This window comes from Hemitrygon akajei, chromosome 1 (assembly GCF_048418815.1).
Source record: "Hemitrygon akajei chromosome 1, sHemAka1.3, whole genome shotgun sequence".
Classification (NCBI taxonomy): domain Eukaryota; kingdom Metazoa; phylum Chordata; class Chondrichthyes; order Myliobatiformes; family Dasyatidae; genus Hemitrygon; species Hemitrygon akajei.
The window spans coordinates 180486748-180512405 of record NC_133124.1 but is presented as its reverse complement, the minus strand read 5'-3'; the positions used below and the strand labels follow the sequence as shown (position 1 = coordinate 180512405).

The 25658-nt window shown below is 55.8% G+C and overlaps 1 protein-coding gene across 1 annotated transcript in view; it reads right to left on the bottom strand.

Moving 5' to 3' along the window:
- LOC140727516 (uncharacterized) overlaps window positions 1-25658 on the bottom strand; it is a 57033-nt gene that overhangs the window by 23172 nt on the left and 8203 nt on the right. The window contains exons 3-10 of the mRNA XM_073044959.1: window positions 21792-21839; window positions 18786-18833; window positions 15555-15602; window positions 11544-11591; window positions 9184-9231; window positions 6679-6726; window positions 4461-4508; window positions 44-91 (exon numbers count right to left, since the gene is read on the bottom strand). Of these exons, the coding sequence (XP_072901060.1) occupies window positions 44-91; window positions 4461-4508; window positions 6679-6726; window positions 9184-9231; window positions 11544-11591; window positions 15555-15602; window positions 18786-18833; window positions 21792-21839 (384 nt within the window). The remainder of the gene's footprint in view (window positions 1-43; window positions 92-4460; window positions 4509-6678; window positions 6727-9183; window positions 9232-11543; window positions 11592-15554; window positions 15603-18785; window positions 18834-21791; window positions 21840-25658) is intronic.

Genomic DNA, 25658 nt, shown 5'->3' with positions numbered 1-25658 from the left:
AACAGGAGTCACTGGGAGGGTCTAGAATCCCAACACCTCTCACCTGGTGCCTGTGGATTCTGAGTGGAATTCATGATCTGGCTTGTTGTCACTGTGGAAAGAGAAAACAGTCAAACATTCCCCGTGCTGTGTTCGGAAGCTCTCCCATTCCTATTGGAAACCGAACAGGTCAGTCAGTATCTATGGAGGGAGGAACAAGGGGCAGAGCAAAGGGCAGAGTGGGAGGGAGAGGGGGACTATTCCGGGCGGTGGGGGGAATACTGAAGGGACGGCTTTAAGGAGAGAGGAAGAGAGAACAGAGTGAAGAAGGGAGTGAGAGTAAGAGATGAAGAGTGAGAGGGGAAGTGAAAGAAAGGGAGTAAGTGAGAAAGAGAGAGTGAAAGAAAGGGAGAAAGTCAGAGAGATGGAGAGAGTTGTTCGGACCTGAGGGTTTCACACAGACAGGAACGAGCGTACTTCAGAGGGGGTCGAGGAGTGGTCTGTGGGCCGGAGGGAGTCACAGAGATGCGGACGGTTTCAGATGTTGGAGGAGAACGCAGAGATGGGGAGTGGAGTAGGGGGTAGAGCACTCCAAGGAGATGGGGATGGTTGTACGGGATGCAGTGGGTCACGGGGACAGGTTTGGGTGCCGAGGACAGAGTAAGGCTCAAAGTCAGGGTAAAGGGTGTAGCGGTCAGATGGGGTCACAAAGACAAGGAGGGAGAGGTTTAGGGACCAGGGGATGTCAGAGACAGGGAGAGGATTAGGGACCAGGGGATGTCAGAGACAGGGAGAGGATTAGGGACGAGGGGATGTCAGAGACAGGGAGAGGTTTAGGGACCAGGGGATGTCAGAGACAGGGAGAGGATTAGGGAGCAGGGGATATCTGAGACAGGGAGAGGATTAGGCACCAGAGGATGTCAGAGACAGGGAGAGGATTAGGGACCAGGGGATATCTGAGACAGGGAGAGGATTAGGGACAAGGGGATATCAGAGACAGGGAGAGGATTAGGGACCAGGGGATATCTGAGACAGGGAGAGGATTAGGGACAAGGGGATATCATAGACAGGGAGAGGATTAGGGACCAGGGGATATCTGAGACAGGGAGAGGATTAGGCACCAGGGGATATCAGAGACAGGGAGAGGACTAGGCACCAGAAGGGTATCACAGTAGTGCGATGGAGTGCAGCGGGAGAAGTGGATCTTAGAGATGGGGAGGGTGTAGGGTCCGGAGAGTGTGACAGAGATGGGGAGGGTGTAGAGTCTGGAGAGTGTGACAGAGATTGGGAGGGTGTAGGGTCCGGATATAGTGACAGAGATGGGGAGTGTGTAGGGTCCGGAGAGTGTGACAGAGATGGGGAGGGTGTAGGGTCCGGAGAGTGTGACAGAGATGGGGAGGGTGTAGGATCCGGGGAGTGTGACACAGATGGGGAGGGTGTAGGATCCGGAGAGTGTGACAGAGATGGGGAGGGTGTAGGGTCCGGAGAGTGTGACAGAGATTGGGAGGGTTTAGGATCCGGAGAGTGTGACAGAGATGGGGAGGGTGTAGGATCCGGAGAGTGTGACAGAGATGGGGAGGGTGTAGGGTCCGGAGAGTGTGACAGAGATGGGGAGGGTGTAGGGTCCGGAGAGTGTGACAGAGATGGGGAGGGTGTAGGGTCCGGAGAGTGTGACAGAGATGGGGAGGGTGTAGGATCCGGGGAGTGTGACACAGATGGGGAGGGTGTAGGATCCGGAGAGTGTGACAGAGATGGGGAGGGTGTAGGGTCCGGAGAGTGTGACAGAGATGGGGAGGGTGTAGGATCCGGGGAGTGTGACACAGATGGGGAGGGTGTAGGGTCCGGAGAGTGTGACAGAGATTGGGAGGGTTTAGGATCCGGATATAGTGACAGAGATGGGGAGGGTGTAGGATCCGGAGAGTGTGACAGAGATGGGGAGGGTGTAGGATTCGGAGAGTGTGACAGAGATGGGGAGGGTGTAGGATCCGGAGAGTGTGACTGTGATGGGGAGGGTGTCGGATTCGGAGAGTGTGACAGAGATGGGGAGGGTGTAGGATCCGGAGAGTGTGACAGTGATGGGGAGGGTGTAGGATCCGGAGAGTGTGACTGTGATGGGGAGGGTGTAGGATCTGGAGAGTGTGACAGAGATGGGGAGGGTGTAGGATCCGGAGAGTGTGACAGAGATGGGGAGGCTGTAGGATCCGGAGAGTGTGACAGAGATGGGGAGGGTGTAGGATCCGGAGTGTGTGACAGAGATGGGGAGGGTGTAGGATCCGGAGAGTGTGACAGAGATGGGGAGGGTGTAGGATCCGGAGTGTGTGACAGAGATGGGGAGGGTGTAGGATCCGGAGAGTGTGACAGAGATGGGGAGGGTGTAGGATCCGGAGTGTGTGACAGAGATGGGGAGGGTGTAGGATTCGGAGAGTGTGACAGAGATGGGGAGGGTGTAGGATCCGGAGTGTGTGACAGAGATGGGGAGGGTGTAGGATCCGGAGAGTGTGACAGAGATGGGGAGGGTGTAGGATCCGGAGAGTGTGACAGAGATGGGGAGGGTGTAGGGTCTGGAGAGTGTGACAGAGATGGGGAGGCTGTAGGATCCGGAGAGTGTGACAGAGATGGGGAGGGTGTAGGATTCGGAGAGTGTGACAGAGATGGGGAGGGTGTAGGATTCGGAGAGTGTGACAGAGATGGGGAGGGTGTAGGGTCTGGAGAGTGTGACAGAGATGGGGAGGCTGTAGGATCCGGAGAGTGTGACATATATGGGGAGGCTGTAGGGTCCGGAGAGTGTGACAGAGATGGGGAGTGTGTAGGATCCGGACATTGTGACAGAGATGGGGAGGGTGTAGGGTCCGGACAGTGTGACAGAGATGGGGAGGGTGTAGGGTCCGGAGAAGGTTACAGAGATGACGAGGGTGTAGGATCTGGAGAGTGTGACAGAGATGGGGAGTCTGTAGGAATCGGACAGTGTGACAGAGATGGGGTGTGTGTAGGATCCGGACAGTGTGAACGAGATGGGGAGGGTGTATGGTCCGGAGAGTGTGACAGAGATGGTGAGGGTGTAGGATCCGGAGTGTGTGACAGAGATGCAGAGGGTGTAGGATCCGGAGAGTGTGACTGAGATGGGGAGGGTGTATGGTCCGGAGAGTGTGACAGAGATAGGGAAGGTGTAGAGTCCACTGATGTGGTGGGGTGTAGGGACTGTAGGGGGTCACAGAGACAGTGAGTGTTACAGGTGCCAGAGATATTCACTGAGACGGAGAGAGCGATAGGTGCCAGAGGGGCCAATGAAAATGTTAATAGGCTGGAAGGGTTCAGAGAAGTGTGGAGCTGTGTCATGGCCATGGTGTGTGACAGAGATGGGAAGGGTTGTAGTGGACAGGGAGGACTGAGGACTGTGGAGGTCCGGGCGGGATCATAATGATGGGGAAGGATGTAGGAGCTGGAGTGGGTCAAATAGTAGGGGAGAGTTGCTGTGGCTGGAGGAAGTCACAGACGGGGAGGAGTCTCGGTGTCGGTGTGGGTCTATGGGCCTTGGGTCACAGAGACGAATGGTGTAAGTGCCGGAGGGGATCTCAGAGACGGGGTACAGTGACAGAGACAGCAAAGGGTTGGTGGAGGTCGGAGAGACAGGGAGGTGTGTATGGTCCAGGAGGTTTCCAGAGATGGTGTTGTTCTAGTGGCCGGAGTGATTACAGAAACGTCGGGGGGGTAGGATCCAGAATGGGTTCCAGTGATGCAAAGGGTGTAGGATCCAGAGGGTGTTCCTGAGGCAGGGAGGAGTTTAGGGCCCAGAGGTGTTGACAGAGATGGGGAGTGGTGTGGGACTGGAGAGTGTGACAGAGATGGGGATGGTGTAGGGTCCGGAGAGTGTGACAGAGATGGGGAGTGGTGTAGGATCCGGAGAGTGTGACACAGATGGGGAGGGTGTATGGTCCGGAGAGTGTGACAGAGATGGGGAGTGTGTACGGTCTGGAGAGTGTGACAGAGATGGGGAGGGTGTAGGAGGCAGAGGGGTCTGAATCAGGGAGAGGCATAGAGACCAGAGGGGGAGAGAGACAAGGAGAGGCGTAGGGGGCAGAGGAGGAAAGGGAGCGGTGTAGGGAGCAGAGGGGGACTGGGAGAGGTGTAGGGAGCAGAGGAGGAAAGGGAGAGGTTTAGGGAGCAGAGGGGTACTCTAAGGAAATTTCAATCTTCCGTTCGATGGGAGGTCTCTGACAGTCTCTGTCACTACTCCGCAGCCTCCCCCATGTGGCCTCTGCACTCCCGAGTCTTCAATCGTGCTCACCCAGATTCCCTACCACTGGGACAACAGCAGGAATGAAAGGCACAGGGAGAATACGAGTGAAAGAGAGAGTGGGGGGGGAGAAAGCGAGAGTGAAAGAAAGGGGGAGAGAGGAAGGGAGAGAGTGTTACACAACTGGGAGGGCTTCTCTCGAACAACAGGAGTCACTGGGAGGGTCTAGAATCCCAACACCTCTCACCTGGTGCCTGTGGATTCTGAGTGGAATTCATGATCTGGCTTGTTGTCACTGTGGAAAGAGAAAACAGTCAAACATTCCCCGTGCTGTGTTCGGAAGCTCTCCCATTCCTATTGGAAACCGAACAGGTCAGTCAGTATCTATGGAGGGAGGAACAAGGGGCAGAGCAAAGGGCAGAGTGGGAGGGAGAGGGGGACTATTCCGGGCGGTGGGGGGAATACTGAAGGGACGGCTTTAAGGAGAGAGGAAGAGAGAACAGAGTGAGGAAGGGAGTGAGAGTAAGAGATGAAGAGTGAGAGAGGAAGTGAAAGAAAGGGAGTAAGTGAGAAAGAGAGAGTGAAAGAAAGGGAGAAAGTCAGAGAGATGGAGAGAGTTGTTCGGACCTGAGGGTTTCACACAGACAGGAACGAGCGTACTTCAGAGGGGGTCGAGGAGTGGTCTGTGGGCCGGAGGGAGTCACAGAGATGGGGAGGGTGTAGGATTCGGAGAGTGTGACAGAGATGGGGAGCGTGTAGGGTCCGGAGAATGTGACAGAGATGGGGAGGGTGTAGGGTCAGGAGAGTGTGACACAGATGGGGAGGGTGTAGGATCCGGAGAGTGTGACAGAGATGGGGAGTGTGTAGGATCCGGAGTGTGTGACAGAGATGGGGAGTCTGTAGGGTCCGGACAGTGTGACCGAGATGGGGAGGGTGTAGGATCCGGAGAGTGTGACACAGATGGGGAGTGTGTAGGATCCGGACAGTGTGACAGAGATGGCGAGGGTGTAGGATCCGGACAGTGTGAACGAGATGGGGAGGGTGTATGGTCCGGAGAGTGCGACAGAGATGGTGAGGGTGTAGGATCCGGAGTGTGTGACAGAGATGGGGCGGGTGTATGGTCCGGAGAGTGTGACAGAGATAGGGAAGGTGTAGAGTCCACTGATGTGGTGGGATGTAGGGACTGTAGGCGGTCACAGAGACAGTGAGTGTTACAGGCGCCAGAGATATTCACTGAGACGGAGAGAGCGATAGGTGCCAGAGGGGCCAATGAAAATGTTAATAGGCTGGAAGGGTTCAGAGAAGTGTGGAGCTGTGTCATGGCCATGGTGTGTGACAGAGATGGGAAGGGTTGTAGTGGACAGGGAGGACTGAGGACTGTGGAGGTCCGGGCGGGATCATAATGATGGGGATGGATGTAGGAGCTGGAGTGGGACAAAGAGTAGGGGAGAGTTGCTGTGGCTGGAGGAAGTCACAGACGGGGAGGAGTCTCGGTGTCGGTGTGGGTCTATGGGCCTTGGGTCACAGAGACGAATGGTGTAAGTGCCGGAGGGGATCTCAGAGACGGGGTACAGTGACAGAGACAGCAAAGGGTTGGTGGAGGTCGGAGAGACAGGGAGGTGTGTATGGTCCAGGAGGTTTCCAGAGATGGTGTTGTTCTAGTGGCCGGAGTGATTACAGAAACGTCGGGGGGGTAGGATCCAGAATGGGTTCCAGTGATGCAAAGGGTGTAGGATCCAGAGGGTGTTCCTGAGGCAGGGAGGAGTTTAGGGCCCAGAGGTGTTGACAGAGATGGGGAGTGGTGTGGGACTGGAGAGTGTGACAGAGATGGGGATGGTGTAGGGTCCGGAGAGTGTGACAGAGATGGGGAGTGGTGTAGGATCCGGAGAGTGTGACACAGATGGGGAGGGTGTATGGTCCGGAGAGTGTGACAGAGATGGGGAGTGTGTACGGTCTGGAGAGTGTGACAGAGATGGGGAGGGTGTAGGAGGCAGAGGGGTCTGAATCAGGGAGAGGCATAGAGACCAGAGGGGGAGAGAGACAAGGAGAGGCGTAGGGGGCAGAGGAGGAAAGGGAGCGGTGTAGGGAGCAGAGGGGGACTGGGAGAGGTGTAGGGAGCAGAGGAGGAAAGGGAGAGGTTTAGGGAGCAGAGGGGTACTCTAAGGAAATTTCAATCTTCCGTTCGATGGGAGGTCTCTGACAGTCTCTGTCACTACTCCGCAGCCTCCCCCATGTGGCCTCTGCACTCCCGAGTCTTCAATCGTGCTCACCCAGATTCCCTACCACTGGGACAACAGCAGGAATGAAAGGCACAGGGAGAATACGAGTGAAAGAGAGAGTGGGGGGGAGAAAGCGAGAGTGAAAGAAAGGGGGAGAGAGGAAGGGAGAGAGTGTTACACAACTGGGAGGGCTTCTCTCGAACAACAGGAGTCACTGGGAGGGTCTAGAATCCCAACACCTCTCACCTGGTGCCTGTGGATTCTGAGTGGAATTCATGATCTGGCTTGTTGTCACTGTGGAAAGAGAAAACAGTCAAACATTCCCCGTGCTGTGTTCGGAAGCTCTCCCATTCCTATTGGAAACCGAACAGGTCAGTCAGTATCTATGGAGGGAGGAACAAGGGGCAGAGCAAAGGGCAGAGTGGGAGGGAGAGGGGGACTATTCCGGGCGGTGGGGGGAATACTGAAGGGACGGCTTTAAGGAGAGAGGAAGAGAGAACAGAGTGAGGAAGGGAGTGAGAGTAAGAGATGAAGAGTGAGAGAGGAAGTGAAAGAAAGGGAGTAAGTGAGAAAGAGAGAGTGAAAGAAAGGGAGAAAGTCAGAGAGATGGAGAGAGTTGTTCGGACCTGAGGGTTTCACACAGACAGGAACGAGCGTACTTCAGAGGGGGTCGAGGAGTGGTCTGTGGGCCGGAGGGAGTCACAGAGATGGGGAGGGTGTAGGATTCGGAGAGTGTGACAGAGATGGGGAGCGTGTAGGGTCCGGAGAATGTGACAGAGATGGGGAGGGTGTAGGGTCAGGAGAGTGTGACACAGATGGGGAGGGTGTAGGATCCGGAGAGTGTGACAGAGATGGGGAGTGTGTAGGATCCGGAGTGTGTGACAGAGATGGGGAGTCTGTAGGGTCCGGACAGTGTGACCGAGATGGGGAGGGTGTAGGATCCGGAGAGTGTGACACAGATGGGGAGTGTGTAGGATCCGGACAGTGTGACAGAGATGGGGAGGGTGTAGGGTCCGGACAGTGTGACAGAGTTGGGGAGGGTGTAGGGTCCGGAGAAGGTTACAGAGATGGGGAGGGTGTAGGATCCGGAGAGTGTGATAGAGATGGGGAGTGTGTAGGGTCCGGAGAGTGTGACAAAAATGGGAGAGTGTAGGATCCGGAGAGTGTGACAGAGATGATGAGGGTGTAGGATCTGGAGAGTGTGACAGAGATGGGGAGTCTGTAGGAATCGGACAGTGTGACAGAGATGGGGAGGGTGTAGTTTCCGAACAGTGTGACAGAGATGGCGAGGGTGTAGGATCCGGACAGTGTGAACGAGATGGGGAGGGTGTATGGTCCGGAGAGTGCGACAGAGATGGTGAGGGTGTAGGATCCGGAGTGTGTGACAGAGATGGGGCGGGTGTATGGTCCGGAGAGTGTGACAGAGATAGGGAAGGTGTAGAGTCCACTGATGTGGTGGGATGTAGGGACTGTAGGCGGTCACAGAGACAGTGAGTGTTACAGGCGCCAGAGATATTCACTGAGACGGAGAGAGCGATAGGTGCCAGAGGGGCCAATGAAAATGTTAATAGGCTGGAAGGGTTCAGAGAAGTGTGGAGCTGTGTCATGGCCATGGTGTGTGACAGAGATGGGAAGGGTTGTAGTGGACAGGGAGGACTGAGGACTGTGGAGGTCCGGGCGGGATCATAATGATGGGGATGGATGTAGGAGCTGGAGTGGGACAAAGAGTAGGGGAGAGTTGCTGTGGCTGGAGGAAGTCACAGACGGGGAGGAGTCTCGGTGTCGGTGTGGGTCTATGGGCCTTGGGTCACAGAGACGAATGGTGTAAGTGCCGGAGGGGATCTCAGAGACGGGGTACAGTGACAGAGACAGCAAAGGGTTGGTGGAGGTCGGAGAGACAGGGAGGTGTGTATGGTCCAGGAGGTTTCCAGAGATGGTGTTGTTCTAGTGGCCGGAGTGATTACAGAAACGTCGGGGGGGTAGGATCCAGAATGGGTTCCAGTGATGCAAAGGGTGTAGGATCCAGAGGGTGTTCCTGAGGCAGGGAGGAGTTTAGGGCCCAGAGGTGTTGACAGAGATGGGGAGTGGTGTGGGACTGGAGAGTGTGACAGAGATGGGGATGGTGTAGGGTCCGGAGAGTGTGACAGAGATGGGGAGTGGTGTAGGATCCGGAGAGTGTGACACAGATGGGGAGGGTGTATGGTCCGGAGAGTGTGACAGAGATGGGGAGTGTGTACGGTCTGGAGAGTGTGACAGAGATGGGGAGGGTGTAGGAGGCAGAGGGGTCTGAATCAGGGAGAGGCATAGAGACCAGAGGGGGAGAGAGACAAGGAGAGGCGTAGGGGGCAGAGGAGGAAAGGGAGCGGTGTAGGGAGCAGAGGGGGACTGGGAGAGGTGTAGGGAGCAGAGGAGGAAAGGGAGAGGTTTAGGGAGCAGAGGGGTACTCTAAGGAAATTTCAATCTTCCGTTCGATGGGAGGTCTCTGACAGTCTCTGTCACTACTCCGCAGCCTCCCCCATGTGGCCTCTGCACTCCCGAGTCTTCAATCGTGCTCACCCAGATTCCCTACCACTGGGACAACAGCAGGAATGAAAGGCACAGGGAGAATACGAGTGAAAGAGAGAGTGGGGGGGAGAAAGCGAGAGTGAAAGAAAGGGGGAGAGAGGAAGGGAGAGAGTGTTACACAACTGGGAGGGCTTCTCTCAAACAACAGGAGTCACTGGGAGGGTCTAGAATCCCAACACCTCTCACCTGGTGCCTGTGGATTCTGAGTGGAATTCATGATCTGGCTTGTTGTCACTGTGGAAAGAGAAAACAGTCAAACATTCCCCGTGCTGTGTTCGGAAGCTCTCCCATTCCTATTGGAAACCGAACAGGTCAGTCAGTATCTATGGAGGGAGGAACAAGGGGCAGAGCAAAGGGCAGAGTGGGAGGGAGAGGGGGACTATTCCGGGCGGTGGGGGGAATACTGAAGGGACGGCTTTAAGGAGAGAGGAAGAGAGAACAGAGTGAGGAAGGGAGTGAGAGTAAGAGATGAAGAGTGAGAGAGGAAGTGAAAGAAAGGGAGTAAGTGAGAAAGAGAGAGTGAAAGAAAGGGAGAAAGTCAGAGAGATGGAGAGAGTTGTTCGGACCTGAGGGTTTCACACAGACAGGAACGAGCGTACTTCAGAGGGGGTCGAGGAGTGGTCTGTGGGCCGGAGGGAGTCACAGAGATGGGGAGGGTGTAGGATTCGGAGAGTGTGACAGAGATGGGGAGCGTGTAGGGTCCGGAGAATGTGACAGAGATGGGGAGGGTGTAGGGTCAGGAGAGTGTGACACAGATGGGGAGGGTGTAGGATCCGGAGAGTGTGACAGAGATGGGGAGTGTGTAGGATCCGGAGTGTGTGACAGAGATGGGGAGTCTGTAGGGTCCGGACAGTGTGACCGAGATGGGGAGGGTGTAGGATCCGGAGAGTGTGACACAGATGGGGAGTGTGTAGGATCCGGACAGTGTGACAGAGATGGGGAGGGTGTAGGGTCCGGACAGTGTGACAGAGTTGGGGAGGGTGTAGGGTCCGGAGAAGGTTACAGAGATGGGGAGGGTGTAGGATCCGGAGAGTGTGATAGAGATGGGGAGTGTGTAGGGTCCGGAGAGTGTGACAAAAATGGGAGAGTGTAGGATCCGGAGAGTGTGACAGAGATGATGAGGGTGTAGGATCTGGAGAGTGTGACAGAGATGGGGAGTCTGTAGGAATCGGACAGTGTGACAGAGATGGGGAGGGTGTAGTTTCCGAACAGTGTGACAGAGATGGCGAGGGTGTAGGATCCGGACAGTGTGAACGAGATGGGGAGGGTGTATGGTCCGGAGAGTGCGACAGAGATGGTGAGGGTGTAGGATCCGGAGTGTGTGACAGAGATGGGGCGGGTGTATGGTCCGGAGAGTGTGACAGAGATAGGGAAGGTGTAGAGTCCACTGATGTGGTGGGATGTAGGGACTGTAGGCGGTCACAGAGACAGTGAGTGTTACAGGCGCCAGAGATATTCACTGAGACGGAGAGAGCGATAGGTGCCAGAGGGGCCAATGAAAATGTTAATAGGCTGGAAGGGTTCAGAGAAGTGTGGAGCTGTGTCATGGCCATGGTGTGTGACAGAGATGGGAAGGGTTGTAGTGGACAGGGAGGACTGAGGACTGTGGAGGTCCGGGCGGGATCATAATGATGGGGATGGATGTAGGAGCTGGAGTGGGACAAAGAGTAGGGGAGAGTTGCTGTGGCTGGAGGAAGTCACAGACGGGGAGGAGTCTCGGTGTCGGTGTGGGTCTATGGGCCTTGGGTCACAGAGACGAATGGTGTAAGTGCCGGAGGGGATCTCAGAGACGGGGTACAGTGACAGAGACAGCAAAGGGTTGGTGGAGGTCGGAGAGACAGGGAGGTGTGTATGGTCCAGGAGGTTTCCAGAGATGGTGTTGTTCTAGTGGCCGGAGTGATTACAGAAACGTCGGGGGGGTAGGATCCAGAATGGGTTCCAGTGATGCAAAGGGTGTAGGATCCAGAGGGTGTTTCTGAGGCAGGGGAGGAGTTTAGGGCCCAGAGGTGTTGACAGAGATGGGGAGTGGTGTGGGACTGGAGGAGGTCAGAGACGGCGAGGGTTGTAGGAGGCAGAGGGGTCTGAATCAGGGAGAGGCATAGAGACCAGAGGGGGAGAGAGACAAGGAGAGGCGTAGGGGGCAGAGGAGGAAAGGGAGCGGTGTAGGGAGCAGAGGGGGACTGGGAGAGGTGTAGTGAGCAGAGGAGGAAAGGGAGAGGTTTAGGGAGCAGAGGGGTACTCTAAGGAAATTTCAATCTTCCGTTCGATGGGAGGTCTCTGACAGTCTCTGTCACTACTCCGCAGCCTCCCCCATGTGGCCTCTGCACTCCCGAGTCTTCAATCGTGCTCACCCAGATTCCCTACCACTGGGACAACAGCAGGAATGAAAGGCACAGGGAGAATACGAGTGAAAGAGAGAGTGGGGGGGAGAAAGCGAGAGTGAAAGAAAGGGGGAGAGAGGAAGGGAGAGAATGTTACACAACTGGGAGGGCTTCTCTCGAACAACAGGAACCACTGGGAGGGTCTAGAATCCCAACACCTCTCACCTGGTGTCTGTGTATTCTGAGTGGAATTCATGATCTGGCTTGTTGTCACTGTGGAAAGAGAAAACAGTCAAACAATCCCCGTGCTGTGTTCGGAAGCTCTCCTATTCCTATTGGAAACCGAACAGGTCAGTCAGTATCTATGGAGGGAGGAACAAGGGGCAGAGCAAAGGGCAGAGTGGGAGGGAGAGGGGGACTATTCCGGGCGGTGGGGGGAATACTGAAGGGACAGCTTTAAGGAGAGAGGAAGAGAGAACAGAGTGAAGAAGGGAGTGAGAGTAAGAGATGAAGAGTGAGAGAGGAAGTGAAAGAAAGGGAGTAAGGGAGAAAGAGAGAGTGAAAGAAAGGGAGAAAGTCAGAGAGATGGAGAGAGTTGTTCGGACCTGAGGGTTTCACACAGATAGGAACGAGCGTACTTCAGAGGGGGTCGAGGAGTGGTCTGTGGGCCGGAGTGAGTCACAGAGATGGGGACGGTTTCTGATGTCGGAGCAGAACGCAGAGATGGGGAGTGGAGTAGGCGGTAGAGCACTCCAAGGAGATGGGGATGGTTGTACGGGATGCAGGGGGTCACGGGGACAGGTTTGGGTGCCGAGGACAGAGAAAGGCTCAAAGTCAGGGTAAAGGGTGTAGCGGTCAGATGGGGTCACAAAGACAAGGAGGGAGAGGTTTAGGGACCAGGGGATGTCAGAGACAGGGAGAGGATTAGGGACCAGGGGATGTCAGAGACAGGGAGAGGATTAGGGACGAGGGGATGTCAGAGACAGGGAGAGGTTTAGGGACCAGGGGATGTCAGAGACAGGGAGAGGATTAGGGAGCAGGGGATGTCGGAGACAGGGAGAGGATTAGGGACCAGGGGATATCTGAGACAGGGAGAGGATTAGGGACAAGGGGATATCAGAGACAGGGAGAGGATTAGGGACCAGGGGATGTCAGAGACAGGGAGAGGTTTAGGGACCAGGGGATGTCAGAGACAGGGAGAGGATTAGGGACGAGGGGATGTCAGAGACAGGGAGAGGATTAGGGACCAGGGGATATCTGAGACAGGGAGAGGATTAGGCACCAGGGGATATCAGAGACAGGGAGAGGACTAGGGACCAGAAGGGTATCACAGTAGTGCGATGGAGTGCAGCGGGAGAAGTGGATCTTAGAGATGGGGAGGGTGTAGGGTCCAGAGAGTGTGACAGAGATGGGGAGGGTGTAGAGTCTGGAGAGTGTGACAGAGATTGGGAGGGTGTAGGGCCGGATATAGTGACAGAGATGGGGAGTGTGTAGGGTCCGGAGAGTGTGACAGAGATGGTGACGGTGTAGTGTCGGAGAGTGTGACAGAGATGGGGAGGGTGTAGGATCTGGAGAGTGTGACAGAGATGGGGAGGGTGTAGGGTCCGGAGAGTGTGACAGAGATGGGGAGGATGTAGGATCTAGACAGTGTGACCGAGATGGGGAGGGTGTAGGATCCGGAGTGTGTGGCACAGATGGGGATGGTGTAGGATCCGGAGAGTGTGACAGAGATGGGGAGGGTGTAGGATCCGGAGAGTGTGACAGAGATGGGGAGGGTGTAGGATCCGGACAGTGTGACAGAGATGGGGAGGGTGTAGGATCCGGAGTGTGTGACAGAGATGGGGAGGGTGTAGGATTCGGAGAGTGTGACAGAGATGGGGAGGGTGTAGGATCCGGAGAGTGTGCCTGTGATGGGGAGGGTGTAGGATCCGGAGAGTGTGACAGAGATGGGGAGGGTGTAGGATCCGGAGAGTGTGATAGAGATGGGGAGGGTGTAGGGTCCGGACAGTGTGACTGTGATGGGGAGGGTGTAGGATTCGGAGAGTGTGACAGAGATGGGGAGGGTGTAGGATCCGGACAGTGTGACTGTGATGGGGAGGGTGTAGGATCCGGAGAGTGTGACAGAGATGGGGAGGGTGTAGGATCCGGAGAGTGTGACAGAGATGGGGAGGGTGTAGGATCCGGAGAGTGTGACTGTGATGGGGAGGGTGTAGGATCCGGAGAGTGAGACAGAGATGGGGAGGGTGTAGGATCCGGAGAGTGTGACAGTGATGGGGAGGGTGTAGGATCCGGAGAGTGTGACTGTGATGGGGAGGGTGTCGGATTCGGAGAGTGTGACAGAGATGGGGAGGGTGTAGGATCCGGAGAGTGTGACAGAGATGGGGAGGGTGTAGGATCCGGAGAGTGTGACAGAGATGGGGAGGGTGTAGGGTCTGGAGAGTGTGACAGAGATGGGGAGGCTGTAGGATCCGGAGAGTGTGACATATATGGGGAGGCTGTAGGGTCCGGAGAGTGTGACAGAGATGGGGAGTGTGTAGGATCCGGACATTGTGACAGAGATGGGGAGGGTGTAGGGTCCGGACAGTGTGACAGAGATGGGGAGGGTGTAGGGTCCGGAGAAGGTTACAGAGATGACGAGGGTGTAGGATCTGGAGAGTGTGACAGAGATGGGGAGTCTGTAGGAATCGGACAGTGTGACAGAGATGGGGAGGGTGTAGTTTCCGAACAGTGTGACAGAGATGGCGAGGGTGTAGGATCCGGACAGTGTGAACGAGATGGGGAGGGTGTATGGTCCGGAGAGTGTGACAGAGATGGTGAGGGTGTAGGATCCGGAGTGTGTGACAGAGATGCAGAGGGTGTAGGATCCGGAGAGTGTGACTGAGATGGGGAGGGTGTATGGTCCGGAGAGTGTGACAGAGATAGGGAAGGTGTAGAGTCCACTGATGTGGTGGGGTGTAGGGACTGTAGGGGGTCACAGAGACAGTGAGTGTTACAGGCGCCAGAGATATTCACTGAGACGGAGAGAGCGATAGGTGCCAGAGGGGCCAATGAAAATGTGAATAGGCTGGAGGGGTTCAGAGAAGTGTGGAGCTGTGTCATGGCCATGGTGTGTGACAGAGATGGGAAGGGTTGTAGTGGACAGGGAGGACTGTGGAGGTCCGGGCTGGATCATAATGATGGGGAAGGATGTAGGAGCTGGAGTGGGTCAAATAGTAGGGGAGAGTTGCTGTGGCTGGAGGAAGTCACAGACGGGGAGGAGTCTCGGTGTCGGTGTGGGTCTATGGGCCTTGGGTCACAGAGACGAATGGTGTAAGTGCCGGAGGGGATCTCAGAGACGGGGTACAGTGACAGAGACAGCAAAGGGTTGGTGGAGGTCGGAGAGACAGGGAGGTGTGTATGGTCCAGGAGGTTTCCAGAGATGGTGTTGTTCTAGTGGCCGGAGTGATTACAGAAACGTCGGGGGGGTAGGATCCAGAATGGGTTCCAGTGATGCAAAGGGTGTAGGATCCAGAGGGTGTTCCTGAGGCAGGGAGGAGTTTAGGGCCCAGAGGTGTTGACAGAGATGGGGAGTGGTGTGGGACTGGAGAGTGTGACAGAGATGGGGATGGTGTAGGGTCCGGAGAGTGTGACAGAGATGGGGAGTGGTGTAGGATCCGGAGAGTGTGACACAGATGGGGAGGGTGTATGGTCCGGAGAGTGTGACAGAGATGGGGAGTGTGTACGGTCTGGAGAGTGTGACAGAGATGGGGAGGGTGTAGGAGGCAGAGGGGTCTGAATCAGGGAGAGGCATAGAGACCAGAGGGGGAGAGAGACAAGGAGAGGCGTAGGGGGCAGAGGAGGAAAGGGAGCGGTGTAGGGAGCAGAGGGGGACTGGGAGAGGTGTAGGGAGCAGAGGAGGAAAGGGAGAGGTTTAGGGAGCAGAGGGGTACTCTAAGGAAATTTCAATCTTCCGTTCGATGGGAGGTCTCTGACAGTCTCTGTCACTACTCCGCAGCCTCCCCCATGTGGCCTCTGCACTCCCGAGTCTTCAATCGTGCTCACCCAGATTCCCTACCACTGGGACAACAGCAGGAATGAAAGGCACAGGGAGAATACGAGTGAAAGAGAGAGTGGGGGGGAGAAAGCGAGAGTGAAAGAAAGGGGGAGAGAGGAAGGGAGAGAGTGTTACACAACTGGGAGGGCTTCTCTCGAACAACAGGAGTCACTGGGAGGGTCTAGAATCCCAACACCTCTCACCTGGTGCCTGTGGATTCTGAGTGGAATTCATGATCTGGCTTGTTGTCACTGTGGAAAGAGAAAACAGTCAAACATTCCCCGTGCTGTGTTCGGAAGCTCTCCCATTCCTATTGGAAACCGAACAGGTCAGTCAGTATCTATGGAGGGAGGAACAAGGGGCAGAGCAAAGGGCAGAGTGGGAGGGAGAGGGGGACTATTCCGGGCGGTGGGGGGAATACTGAAGGGACGGCTTTAAGGAGAGAGGAAGAGAGAACAGAGTGAAGAAGGGAGTGAGAGTAAGAGATGAAGAGTGAGAGAGGAAGTGAAAGAAAGGGAGTAAGGGAGAAAGAGAGAGTGAAAGAAAGGGAGAAAGTCAGACAGATGGAGAGAGTTGTTCGGACCTGAGGGTTTCACACAAATAGGAACGAGCGTACTTCAGAGGGGGTCGAGGAGTGGTCTGTGGGCCGGAGGGAGTCACAGAGATGGGGAGGGTTTCAGGTGTCGGAGGAGAACGCATAGATGGGGAGTGGAGTAGGGGGTAGAGCACTCCAAGGAGATGGGGATGGTTGTACGGGATGCAGGGGGTCACGGGGACAGCTTTGGGTGCCGAGGACAGAGAAAGGCTCAAAGTCAGGGTAAAGGGTGTAGCGGTCAGATGGGGTCACAAAGACAAGGAGGGAGAGGTTTAGGGACCAGGGGATGTCAGAGACAGGGAGAGGATTAGGGACCAGGGGATGTCAGAGACAGGGAGAGGATTAGGGACGAGGGGATGTCAGAGACAGGGAGAGGTTTAGGGACCAGGGGATGTCAGAGACAGGGAGAGGATTAGGGAGCAGGGGATGTCGGAGACAGGGAGAGGATTAGGGACCAGGGGATATCTGAGACAGGGAGAGGATTAGGGACCAGGGGATATCAGAGACAGGGAGAGGACTAGGGACCAGAAGGGTATCACAGTAGTGCGATGGAGTGCAGCGGGAGAAGTGGATCTTAGAGATGGGGAGGGTGTAGGGTCCGGAGAGTGTGACAGAGATGGGGAGGGTGTAGAGTCTGGAGAGTGTGACAGAGATTGGGAGGGTGTAGGGTCCGGAGAGTGTGACAGAGATGGGGAGGGTGTAGGATCCGGAGTGTGTGACAGAGATGAGGAGGGTGTAGGATCCGGAGAGTGTGACAGAGATGGGGAGGGTGTAGAGTCTGGAGAGTGTGACAGAGATCGGGAGGGTGTAGGGTCCGGATATAGTGACAGAGATGGGGAGTGTGTAGGGTCCGGAGAGTGTGACAGAGATGGGGAGGGTGTAGGATCAGGAGAGTGTGACACAGATGGGGAGGGTGTAGGATCCGGAGAGTGTGACAGAGATGGGGAGGTTGTAGGGTCTGGAGAGTGTGACAGAGATGGGGAGTGTGTACGGTCTGGAGAGTGTGACAGAGATGGGGAGTGTGTAGGATCCGGAGTGTGTGACAGAGATGGGGAGTCTGTAGGGTCCGGACAGTGTGACCGAGATGGGGAGGGTGTAGGATCCGGAGAGTGTGACACAGATGGGGAGTGTGTAGGATCCGGACAGTGTGACAGAGATGGGGAGGGTGTAGGGTCCGGACAGTGTGACAGAGTTGGGGAGGGTGTAGGGTCCGGAGAAGGTTACAGAGATGGGGAGGGTGTAGGATCCGGAGAGTGTGATAGAGATGGGGAGTGTGTAGGGTCCGGAGAGTGTGACAAAAATGGGAGAGTGTAGGATCCGGAGAGTGTGACAGAGATGATGAGGGTGTAGGATCTGGAGAGTGTGACAGAGATGGGGAGTCTGTAGGAATCGGACAGTGTGACAGAGATGGGGAGGGTGTAGTTTCCGAACAGTGTGACAGAGATGGCGAGGGTGTAGGATCCGGACAGTGTGAACGAGATGGGGAGGGTGTATGGTCCGGAGAGTGTGACAGAGATGGTGAGGGTGTAGGATCCGGACAGTGTGACTGAGATGGGGAGGGTGTAGGGTCCGGAGAGTGCGACAGAGATGGTGAGGGTGTAGGATCCGGAGTGTGTGACAGAGATGGGGCGGGTGTATGGTCCGGAGAGTGTGACAGAGATAGGGAAGGTGTAGAGTCCACTGATGTGGTGGGATGTAGGGACTGTAGGCGGTCACAGAGACAGTGAGTGTTACAGGCGCCAGAGATATTCACTGAGACGGAGAGAGCGATAGGTGCCAGAGGGGCCAATGAAAATGTTAATAGGCTGGAAGGGTTCAGAGAAGTGTGGAGCTGTGTCATGGCCATGGTGTGTGACAGAGATGGGAAGGGTTGTAGTGGACAGGGAGGACTGAGGACTGTGGAGGTCCGGGCGGGATCATAATGATGGGGATGGATGTAGGAGCTGGAGTGGGACAAAGAGTAGGGGAGAGTTGCTGTGGCTGGAGGAAGTCACAGACGGGGAGGAGTCTCGGTGTCGGTGTGGGTCTATGGGCCTTGGGTCACAGAGACGAATGGTGTAAGTGCCGGAGGGGATCTCAGAGACGGGGTACAGTGACAGAGACAGCAAAGGGTTGGTGGAGGTCGGAGAGACAGGGAGGTGTGTATGGTCCAGGAGGTTTCCAGAGATGGTGTTGTTCTAGTGGCCGGAGTGATTACAGAAACGTCGGGGGGGTAGGATCCAGAATGGGTTCCAGTGATGCAAAGGGTGTAGGATCCAGAGGGTGTTTCTGAGGCAGGGGAGGAGTTTAGGGCCCAGAGGTGTTGACAGAGATGGGGAGTGGTGTGGGACTGGAGGAGGTCAGAGACGGCGAGGGTTGTAGGAGGCAGAGGGGTCTGAATCAGGGAGAGGCATAGAGACCAGAGGGGGAGAGAGACAAGGAGAGGCGTAGGGGGCAGAGGAGGAAAGGGAGCGGTGTAGGGAGCAGAGGGGGACTGGGAGAGGTGTAGTGAGCAGAGGAGGAAAGGGAGAGGTTTAGGGAGCAGAGGGGTACTCTAAGGAAATTTCAATCTTTCGTTCGATGGGAGGTCTCTGACAGTCTCTGTCACTACTCCGCAGCCTCCCCCATGTGGCCTCTGCACTCCCGAGTCTTCAATCGTGCTCACCCAGATTCCCTACCACTGGGACAACAGCAGGAATGAAAGGCACAGGGAGAATACGAGTGAAAGAGAGAGTGGGGGGGAGAAAGCGAGAGTGAAAGAAAGGGGGAGAGAGGAAGGGAGAGAATGTTACACAACTGGGAGGGCTTCTCTCGAACAACAGGAACCACTGGGAGGGTCTAGAATCCCAACACCTCTCACCTGGTGTCTGTGTATTCTGAGTGGAATTCATGATCTGGCTTGTTGTCACTGTGGAAAGAGAAAACAGTCAAACAATCCCCGTGCTGTGTTCGGAAGCTCTCCTATTCCTATTGGAAACCGAACAGGTCAGTCAGTATCTATGGAGGGAGGAACAAGGGGCAGAGCAAAGGGCAGAGTGGGAGGGAGAGGGGGACTATTCCGGGCGGTGGGGGGAATACTGAAGGGACAGCTTTAAGGAGAGAGGAAGAGAGAACAGAGTGAAGAAGGGAGTGAGAGTAAGAGATGAAGAGTGAGAGAGGAAGTGAAAGAAAGGGAGTAAGGGAGAAAGAGAGAGTGAAAGAAAGGGAGAAAGTCAGAGAGATGGAGAGAGTTGTTCGGACCTGAGGGTTTCACACAGATAGGAACGAGCGTACTTCAGAGGGGGTCGAGGAGTGGTCTGTGGGCCGGAGTGAGTCACAGAGATGGGGACGGTTTCTGATGTCGGAGCAGAACGCAGAGATGGGGAGTGGAGTAGGGGGTAGAGCACTCCAAGGAGATGGGGATGGTTGTACGGGATGCAGGGGGTCACGGGGACAGGTTTGGGTGCCGAGGACAGAGAAAGGCTCAAAGTCAGGGTAAAGGGTGTAGCGGTCAGATGGGGTCACAAAGACAAGGAGGGAGAGGTTTAGGGACCAGGGGATGTCAGAGACAGGGAGAGGATTAGGGACCAGGGGATGTCAGAGACAGGGAGAGGATTAGGGACGAGGGGATGTCAGAGACAGGGAGAGGTTTAGGGACCAGGGGATGTCAGAGACAGGGAGAGGATTAGGGAGCAGGGGATGTCGGAGACAGGGAGAGGATTAGGGACCAGGGGATATCTGAGACAGGGAGAGGATTAGGGACAAGGGGATATCAGAGACAGGGAGAGGATTAGGGACCAGGGGATGTCAGAGACAGGGAGAGGTTTAGGGACCAGGGGATGTCAGAGACAGGGAGAGGATTAGGGACGAGGGGATGTCAGAGACAGGGAGAGGATTAGGGACCAGGGGATATCTGAGACAGGGAGAGGATTAGGCACCAGGGGATATCAGAGACAGGGAGAGGACTAGGGACCAGAAGGGTATCACAGTAGTGCGATGGAGTGCAGCGGGAGAAGTGGATCTTAGAGATGGGGAGGGTGTAGGGTCCAGAGAGTGTGACAGAGATGGGGAGGGTGTAGAGTCTGGAGAGTGTGACAGAGATTGGGAGGGTGTAGGGCCGGATATAGTGACAGAGATGGGGAGTGTGTAGGGTCCGGAGAGTGTGACAGAGATGGTGACGGTGTAGTGTCGGAGAGTGTGACAGAGATGGGGAGGGTGTAGGATCTGGAGAGTGTGACAGAGATGGGGAGGGTGTAGGGTCCGGAGAGTGTGACAGAGATGGGGAGGATGTAGGATCTAGACAGTGTGACCGAGATGGGGAGGGTGTAGGATCCGGAGAGTGTGACACAGATGGGGATGGTGTAGGATCCGGAGAGTGTGACAGAGATGGGGAGGGTGTAGGATCCGGACAGTGTGACAGAGATGGGGTGTGTGTAGGATCCGGAGAGTGTGACAGAGATGGGGAGGGTGTAGGGTCCGGAGAGTGTGACAGAGATGGGGAGGGTGTAGGGTCCGGAGAGTGTGACACAGATGGGGATGGTGTAGGATCCGGAGAGTGTGACAGAGATGGGCAGGGTGTAGGATCCGGAGAGTGTGACACAGATGGGGATGGTGTAGGATCCGGAGACTGTGACAGAGATGGGGAGGGTGTAGGATCCGGACAGTGTGACAGAGATGGGGTGTGTGTAGGATCCGGAGAGTGTGACAGAGATGGGGAGGGTGTTGGGTCCGGAGAGTGTGACAGAGATGGGGAGGGTGTAGGGTCCGGAGAGTGTGACACAGATGGGGATGGTGTAGGATCCGGAGAGTGTGACAGAGATGGGCAGGGTGTAGGATCCGGAGAGTGTGACACAGATGGGGATGGTGTAGGATCCGGAGACTGTGACAGAGATGGGCAGGGTGTAGGATCCGGAGAGTGTGACACAGATGGGGATGGTGTAGGATCCGGAGACTGTGACAGAGATGGGGTGGGTGTAGGATCCGTAGAGTGTGACAGAGATGGGGAGTGTGTAGGATCCGGAGAGTGTGACAGAGATGGGGAGGGTGTAAGATCCGGAGAGTGTGACAGAGATGGGGAGGGTGTAGGATCCGGAGAGTGTGACAGTGATGGGGAGGGTGTAGGATCCGGAGAGTGTGACAGTGATGGGGAGGGTGTAGGATCCGGAGAGTGTGACAGAGATGGGGAGGATGTAGGATCCGGAGAGTGTGACAGAGATGGGGAGGTTGTAGGATCCGGAGAGTGTGACAGAGATGGGGAGGGTGTAGGATCCGGACAGTGTGACAGTGATGGGGAGGGTGTAGGATCCGGAGAGTGTGACAGAGATGGGGAGGATGTAGGATCCGGACAGTGTGACAGAGATGGGGAGTGTGTAGGATCCGGACAGTGTGACAGAGATGGGGAGTGTGTAGGAGGCAGAGGGGTCTGAATCAGCGAGAGGCATAGAGACCAGAGGGGGAGAGAGACAAGGAGAGGCGTAGGGGGCAGAGGAGGAAAGGGAGCGGTGTAGGGAGCAGAGGGGGACTGGGAGAGGTGTAGGGAGCAGAGGAGGAAAGGGAGAGGTTTAGGGAGCAGAGGGGTACTCTAAGGAAATTTCAATCTTCCGTTCGATGGGAGGTCTCTGACAGTCTCTGTCACTACTCCGCAGCCTCCCCCATGTGGCCTCTGCACTCCCGAGTCTTCAATCGTGCTCACCCAGACTCCCTACCACTGGGACAACAGCAGGAATGAAAGGCACAGGGAGAATACGAGTGAAAGAGAGAGTGGGGGGGAGAAAGCGAGAGTGAAAGAAAGGGGGAGAGAGGAAGGGAGAGAGTGTTACACAACTGGGAGGGCTTCTCTCGAACAACAGGAGTCACTGGGAGGGTCTAGAATCCCAACAGCTCTCACCTGGTGCCTGTGGATTCTGAGTGGAATTCATGATCTGGCTTGTTGTCACTGTGGAAAGAGAAAACAGTCAAACATTCCCCGTGCTGTGTTCGGAAGCTCTCCCATTCCTATTGGAAACCGAACAGGTCAGTCAGTATCTATGGAGGGAGGAACAAGGGGCAGAGCAAAGGGCAGAGTGGGAGGGAAAGGGGGACTATTCCGGGCGGTGGGGGGAATACTGAAGGGACGGCTTTAAGGAGAGAGGAAGAGAGAACAGAGTGAAGAAGGGAGTGAGAGTAAGAGATGAAGAGTGAGAGAGGAAGTGAAAGAAAGGGAGTAAGGGAGAAAGAGAGAGTGAAAGAAAGGGAGAAAGTCAGAGAGATGGAGAGAGTTGTTCGGACCTGAGGGTTTCACACAGATAGGAACGAGCGTACTTCAGAGGGGGTCAAGGAGTGGTCTGTGGGCCGGAGGGTGTCACAGAGATGGGGACGGTTTCTGATGTCGGAGCAGAACACAGAGATGGGGAGTGGAGTAGGGGGTAGAGCACTCCAAGGAGATGGGGATGGTTGTACGGGATGCAGGGGGTCACGGGGACAGGTTTGGGTGCCGATGACAGAGAAAGGCTCAAAGTCAGGGTAAAGGGTGTAGCGGTCAGATGGGGTCACAAAGACAAGGAGGGAGAGGTTTAGGGACCAGGGGATGTCAGAGACAGGGAGAGGATTAGGGACGAGGGGATGTCAGAGACAGGGAGAGGTTTAGGGACCAGGGGATGTCAGAGACAGGGAGAGGATTAGGGAGCAGGGGATGTCGGAGACAGGGAGAGGATTAGGGACCAGGGGATATCTGAGACAGGGAGAGGATTAGGGACAAGGGGATATCAGAGACAGGGAGAGGATTAGGGACCAGGGGATATCTGAGACAGGGAGAGGATTAGGGACCAGGGGATATCTGAGACAGGGAGAGGATTAGGGACCAGGGGATATCTGAGACAGGGAGAGGATTAGGCACCAGGGGATATCATAGACAGGGAGAGGACTAGGGACCAGAAGGGTATCACAGTAGTGCGATGGAGTGCAGCGGGAGAAGTGGATCTTAGAGATGGGGAGGGTGTAGGGTCCGGAGAGTGTGACAGAGATGGGGAGGGTGTAGAGTCTGGAGAGTGTGACAGAGATTGGGAGGGTGTAGGGTCCGGATATAGTGACAGAAATGGGGAGTGTGTAGGGTCCGGAGAGTGTGACAGAGATGGTGACGGTGTAGTGTCGGAGAGTGTGACAGAGATGGGGAGGGTGTAGGATCTGGAGAGTGTGACAGAGATGGGGAGGGTGTAGGGTCCGGAGAGTGTGACAGAGATGGGGAGGGTGTAGCATCCGGAGAGTGTGACACAGATGGGGAGGGTGTAGGATCCGGAGAGTGTGACTGTGATGGGGAGGGTGTCGGATCCGGAGAGTGTGACAGAGATGGGGAGGGTGTAGGATCCGGAGAGTGTGACAGAGATGGGGAGTGTGTAGGATCCGGAGAGTGTGACAGAGATGGGGAGGGTGTAGGATTCCGAGAGTGTGACAGAGATGGGGAGGGTGTAGGATCCGGAGAGTGTGACAGAGATGGGGAGGGTTTCAGGTGTCGGAGGAGAACGCAGAGATGGGGAGTAGAGTAGGGGGTAGAGCACTCCAAGGAGATGGGGATGGTTGTACGGGATGCAGGGGGTCACGGGGACAGGTTTGGGTGCCGAGGACAGAGAAAGGCTCAAAGTCAGGGTAAAGGGTGTAGCGGTCAGATGGGGTCACAAAGACAAGGAGGGAGAGGTTTAGGGACCAGGGGATGTCAGAGACAGGGAGAGGATTAGGGACCAGGGGATGTCAGAGACAGGGAGAGGATTAGGGACGAGGGGATGTCAGAGACAGGGAGAGGATTAGGGACCAGGGGATGTCAGAGACAGGGAGAGGATTAGGGACGAGGGGATGTCAGAGACAGGGAGAGGATTAGGGACCAGGGGATGTCAGAGACAGGGAGAGGATTAGGGAGCAGGGGATGTCGGAGACAGGGAGAGGATTAGGGACCAGGGGATATCTGAGACAGGGAGAGGATTAGGGACCAGGGGATATCAGAGACAGGGAGAGGACTAGGGACCAGAAGGGTATCACAGTAGTGCGATGGAGTGCAGCGGGAGAAGTGGATCTTAGAGATGGGGAGGGTGTAGGGTCCGGAGAGTGTGACAGAGATGGGGAGGGTGTAGAGTCTGGAGAGTGTGACAGAGATTGGGAGGGTGTAGGGTCCGGAGAGTGTGACAGAGATGGGGAGGGTGTAGGATCCGGAGTGTGTGACAGAGATGAGGAGGGTGTAGGATCCGGAGAGTGTGACAGAGATGGGGAGGGTGTAGAATCTGGAGAGTGTGACAGAGATGGTGAGGTTGTAGGGTCTGGAGAGTGTGACAGAGATGGGGAGTGTGTACGGTCTGGAGAGTGTGACAGAGATGGGGAGTCTGTAGGGTCCGGACAGTGTGACAGAGTTGGAGAGGGTGTAGGGTCCGGAGAAGGTTACAGAGATGGGGAGGGTGTAGGATCCGGAGAGTGTGATAGAGATGGGGAGTGTGTAGGGTCCGGAGAGTGTGACAAAAATGGGAGAGTGTAGGATCCGGAGAGTGTGACAGAGATGACGAGGGTGTAGGATCTGGAGAGTGTGACAGAGATGGGGAGTCTGTAGGAATCGGACAGTGTGACAGAGATGGGGAGGGTGTAGTTTCCGAACAGTGTGACAGAGATGGCGAGGGTGTAGGATCCGGACAGTGTGAACGAGATGGGGAGGGTGTATGGTCCGGAGAGTGTGACAGAGATGGTGAGGGTGTAGGATCCGGAGTGTGTGACAGAGATGGGGAGGGTGTATGGTCCGGAGAGTGTGACAGAGATAGGGAAGGTGTAGAGTCCACTGATGTGGTGGGGTGTAGGGACTGTAGGCGGTCACAGAGACAGTGAGTGTTACAGGCGCCAGAGATATTCACTGAGACGGAGAGAGCGATAGGTGCCAGAGGGGCCAATGAAAATGTTAATAGGCTGGAAGGGTTCAGAGAAGTGTGGAGCTGTGTCATGGCCATGGTGTGTGACAGAGATGGGAAGGGTTGTAGTGGACAGGGAGGACTGAGGACTGTGGAGGTCCGGGCGGGATCATAATGATGGGGATGGATGTAGGAGCTGGAGTGGGACAAAGAGTAGGGGAGAGTTGCTGTGGCTGGAGGAAGTCACAGACGGGGAGGAGTCTCGGTGTCGGTGTGGGTCTATGGGCCTTGGGTCACAGAGACGAATGGTGTAAGTGCCGGAGGGGATCTCAGAGACGGGGTACAGTGACAGAGACAGCAAAGGGTTGGTGGAGGTCGGAGAGACAGGGAGGTGTGTATGGTCCAGGAGGTTTCCAGAGATGGTGTTGTTCTAGTGGCCGGAGTGATTACAGAAACGTCGGGGGGGTAGGATCCAGAATGGGTTCCAGTGATGCAAAGGGTGTAGGATCCAGAGGGTGTTTCTGAGGCAGGGGAGGAGTTTAGGGCCCAGAGGTGTTGACAGAGATGGGGAGTGGTGTGGGACTGGAGGAGGTCAGAGACGGCGAGGGTTGTAGGAGGCAGAGGGGTCTGAATCAGGGAGAGGCATAGAGACCAGAGGGGGAGAGAGACAAGGAGAGGCGTAGGGGGCAGAGGAGGAAAGGGAGCGGTTTAGGGAGCAGAGGGGTACTCTAAGGAAATTTCAATCTTCCGTTCGATGGGAGGTCTCTGACAGTCTCTGTCACTACTCCGCAGCCTCCCCCATGTGGCCTCTGCACTCCCGAGTCTTCAATCGTGCTCACCCAGACTCCCTACCACTGGGACAACAGCAGGAATGAAAGGCACAGGGAGATTACGAGTGA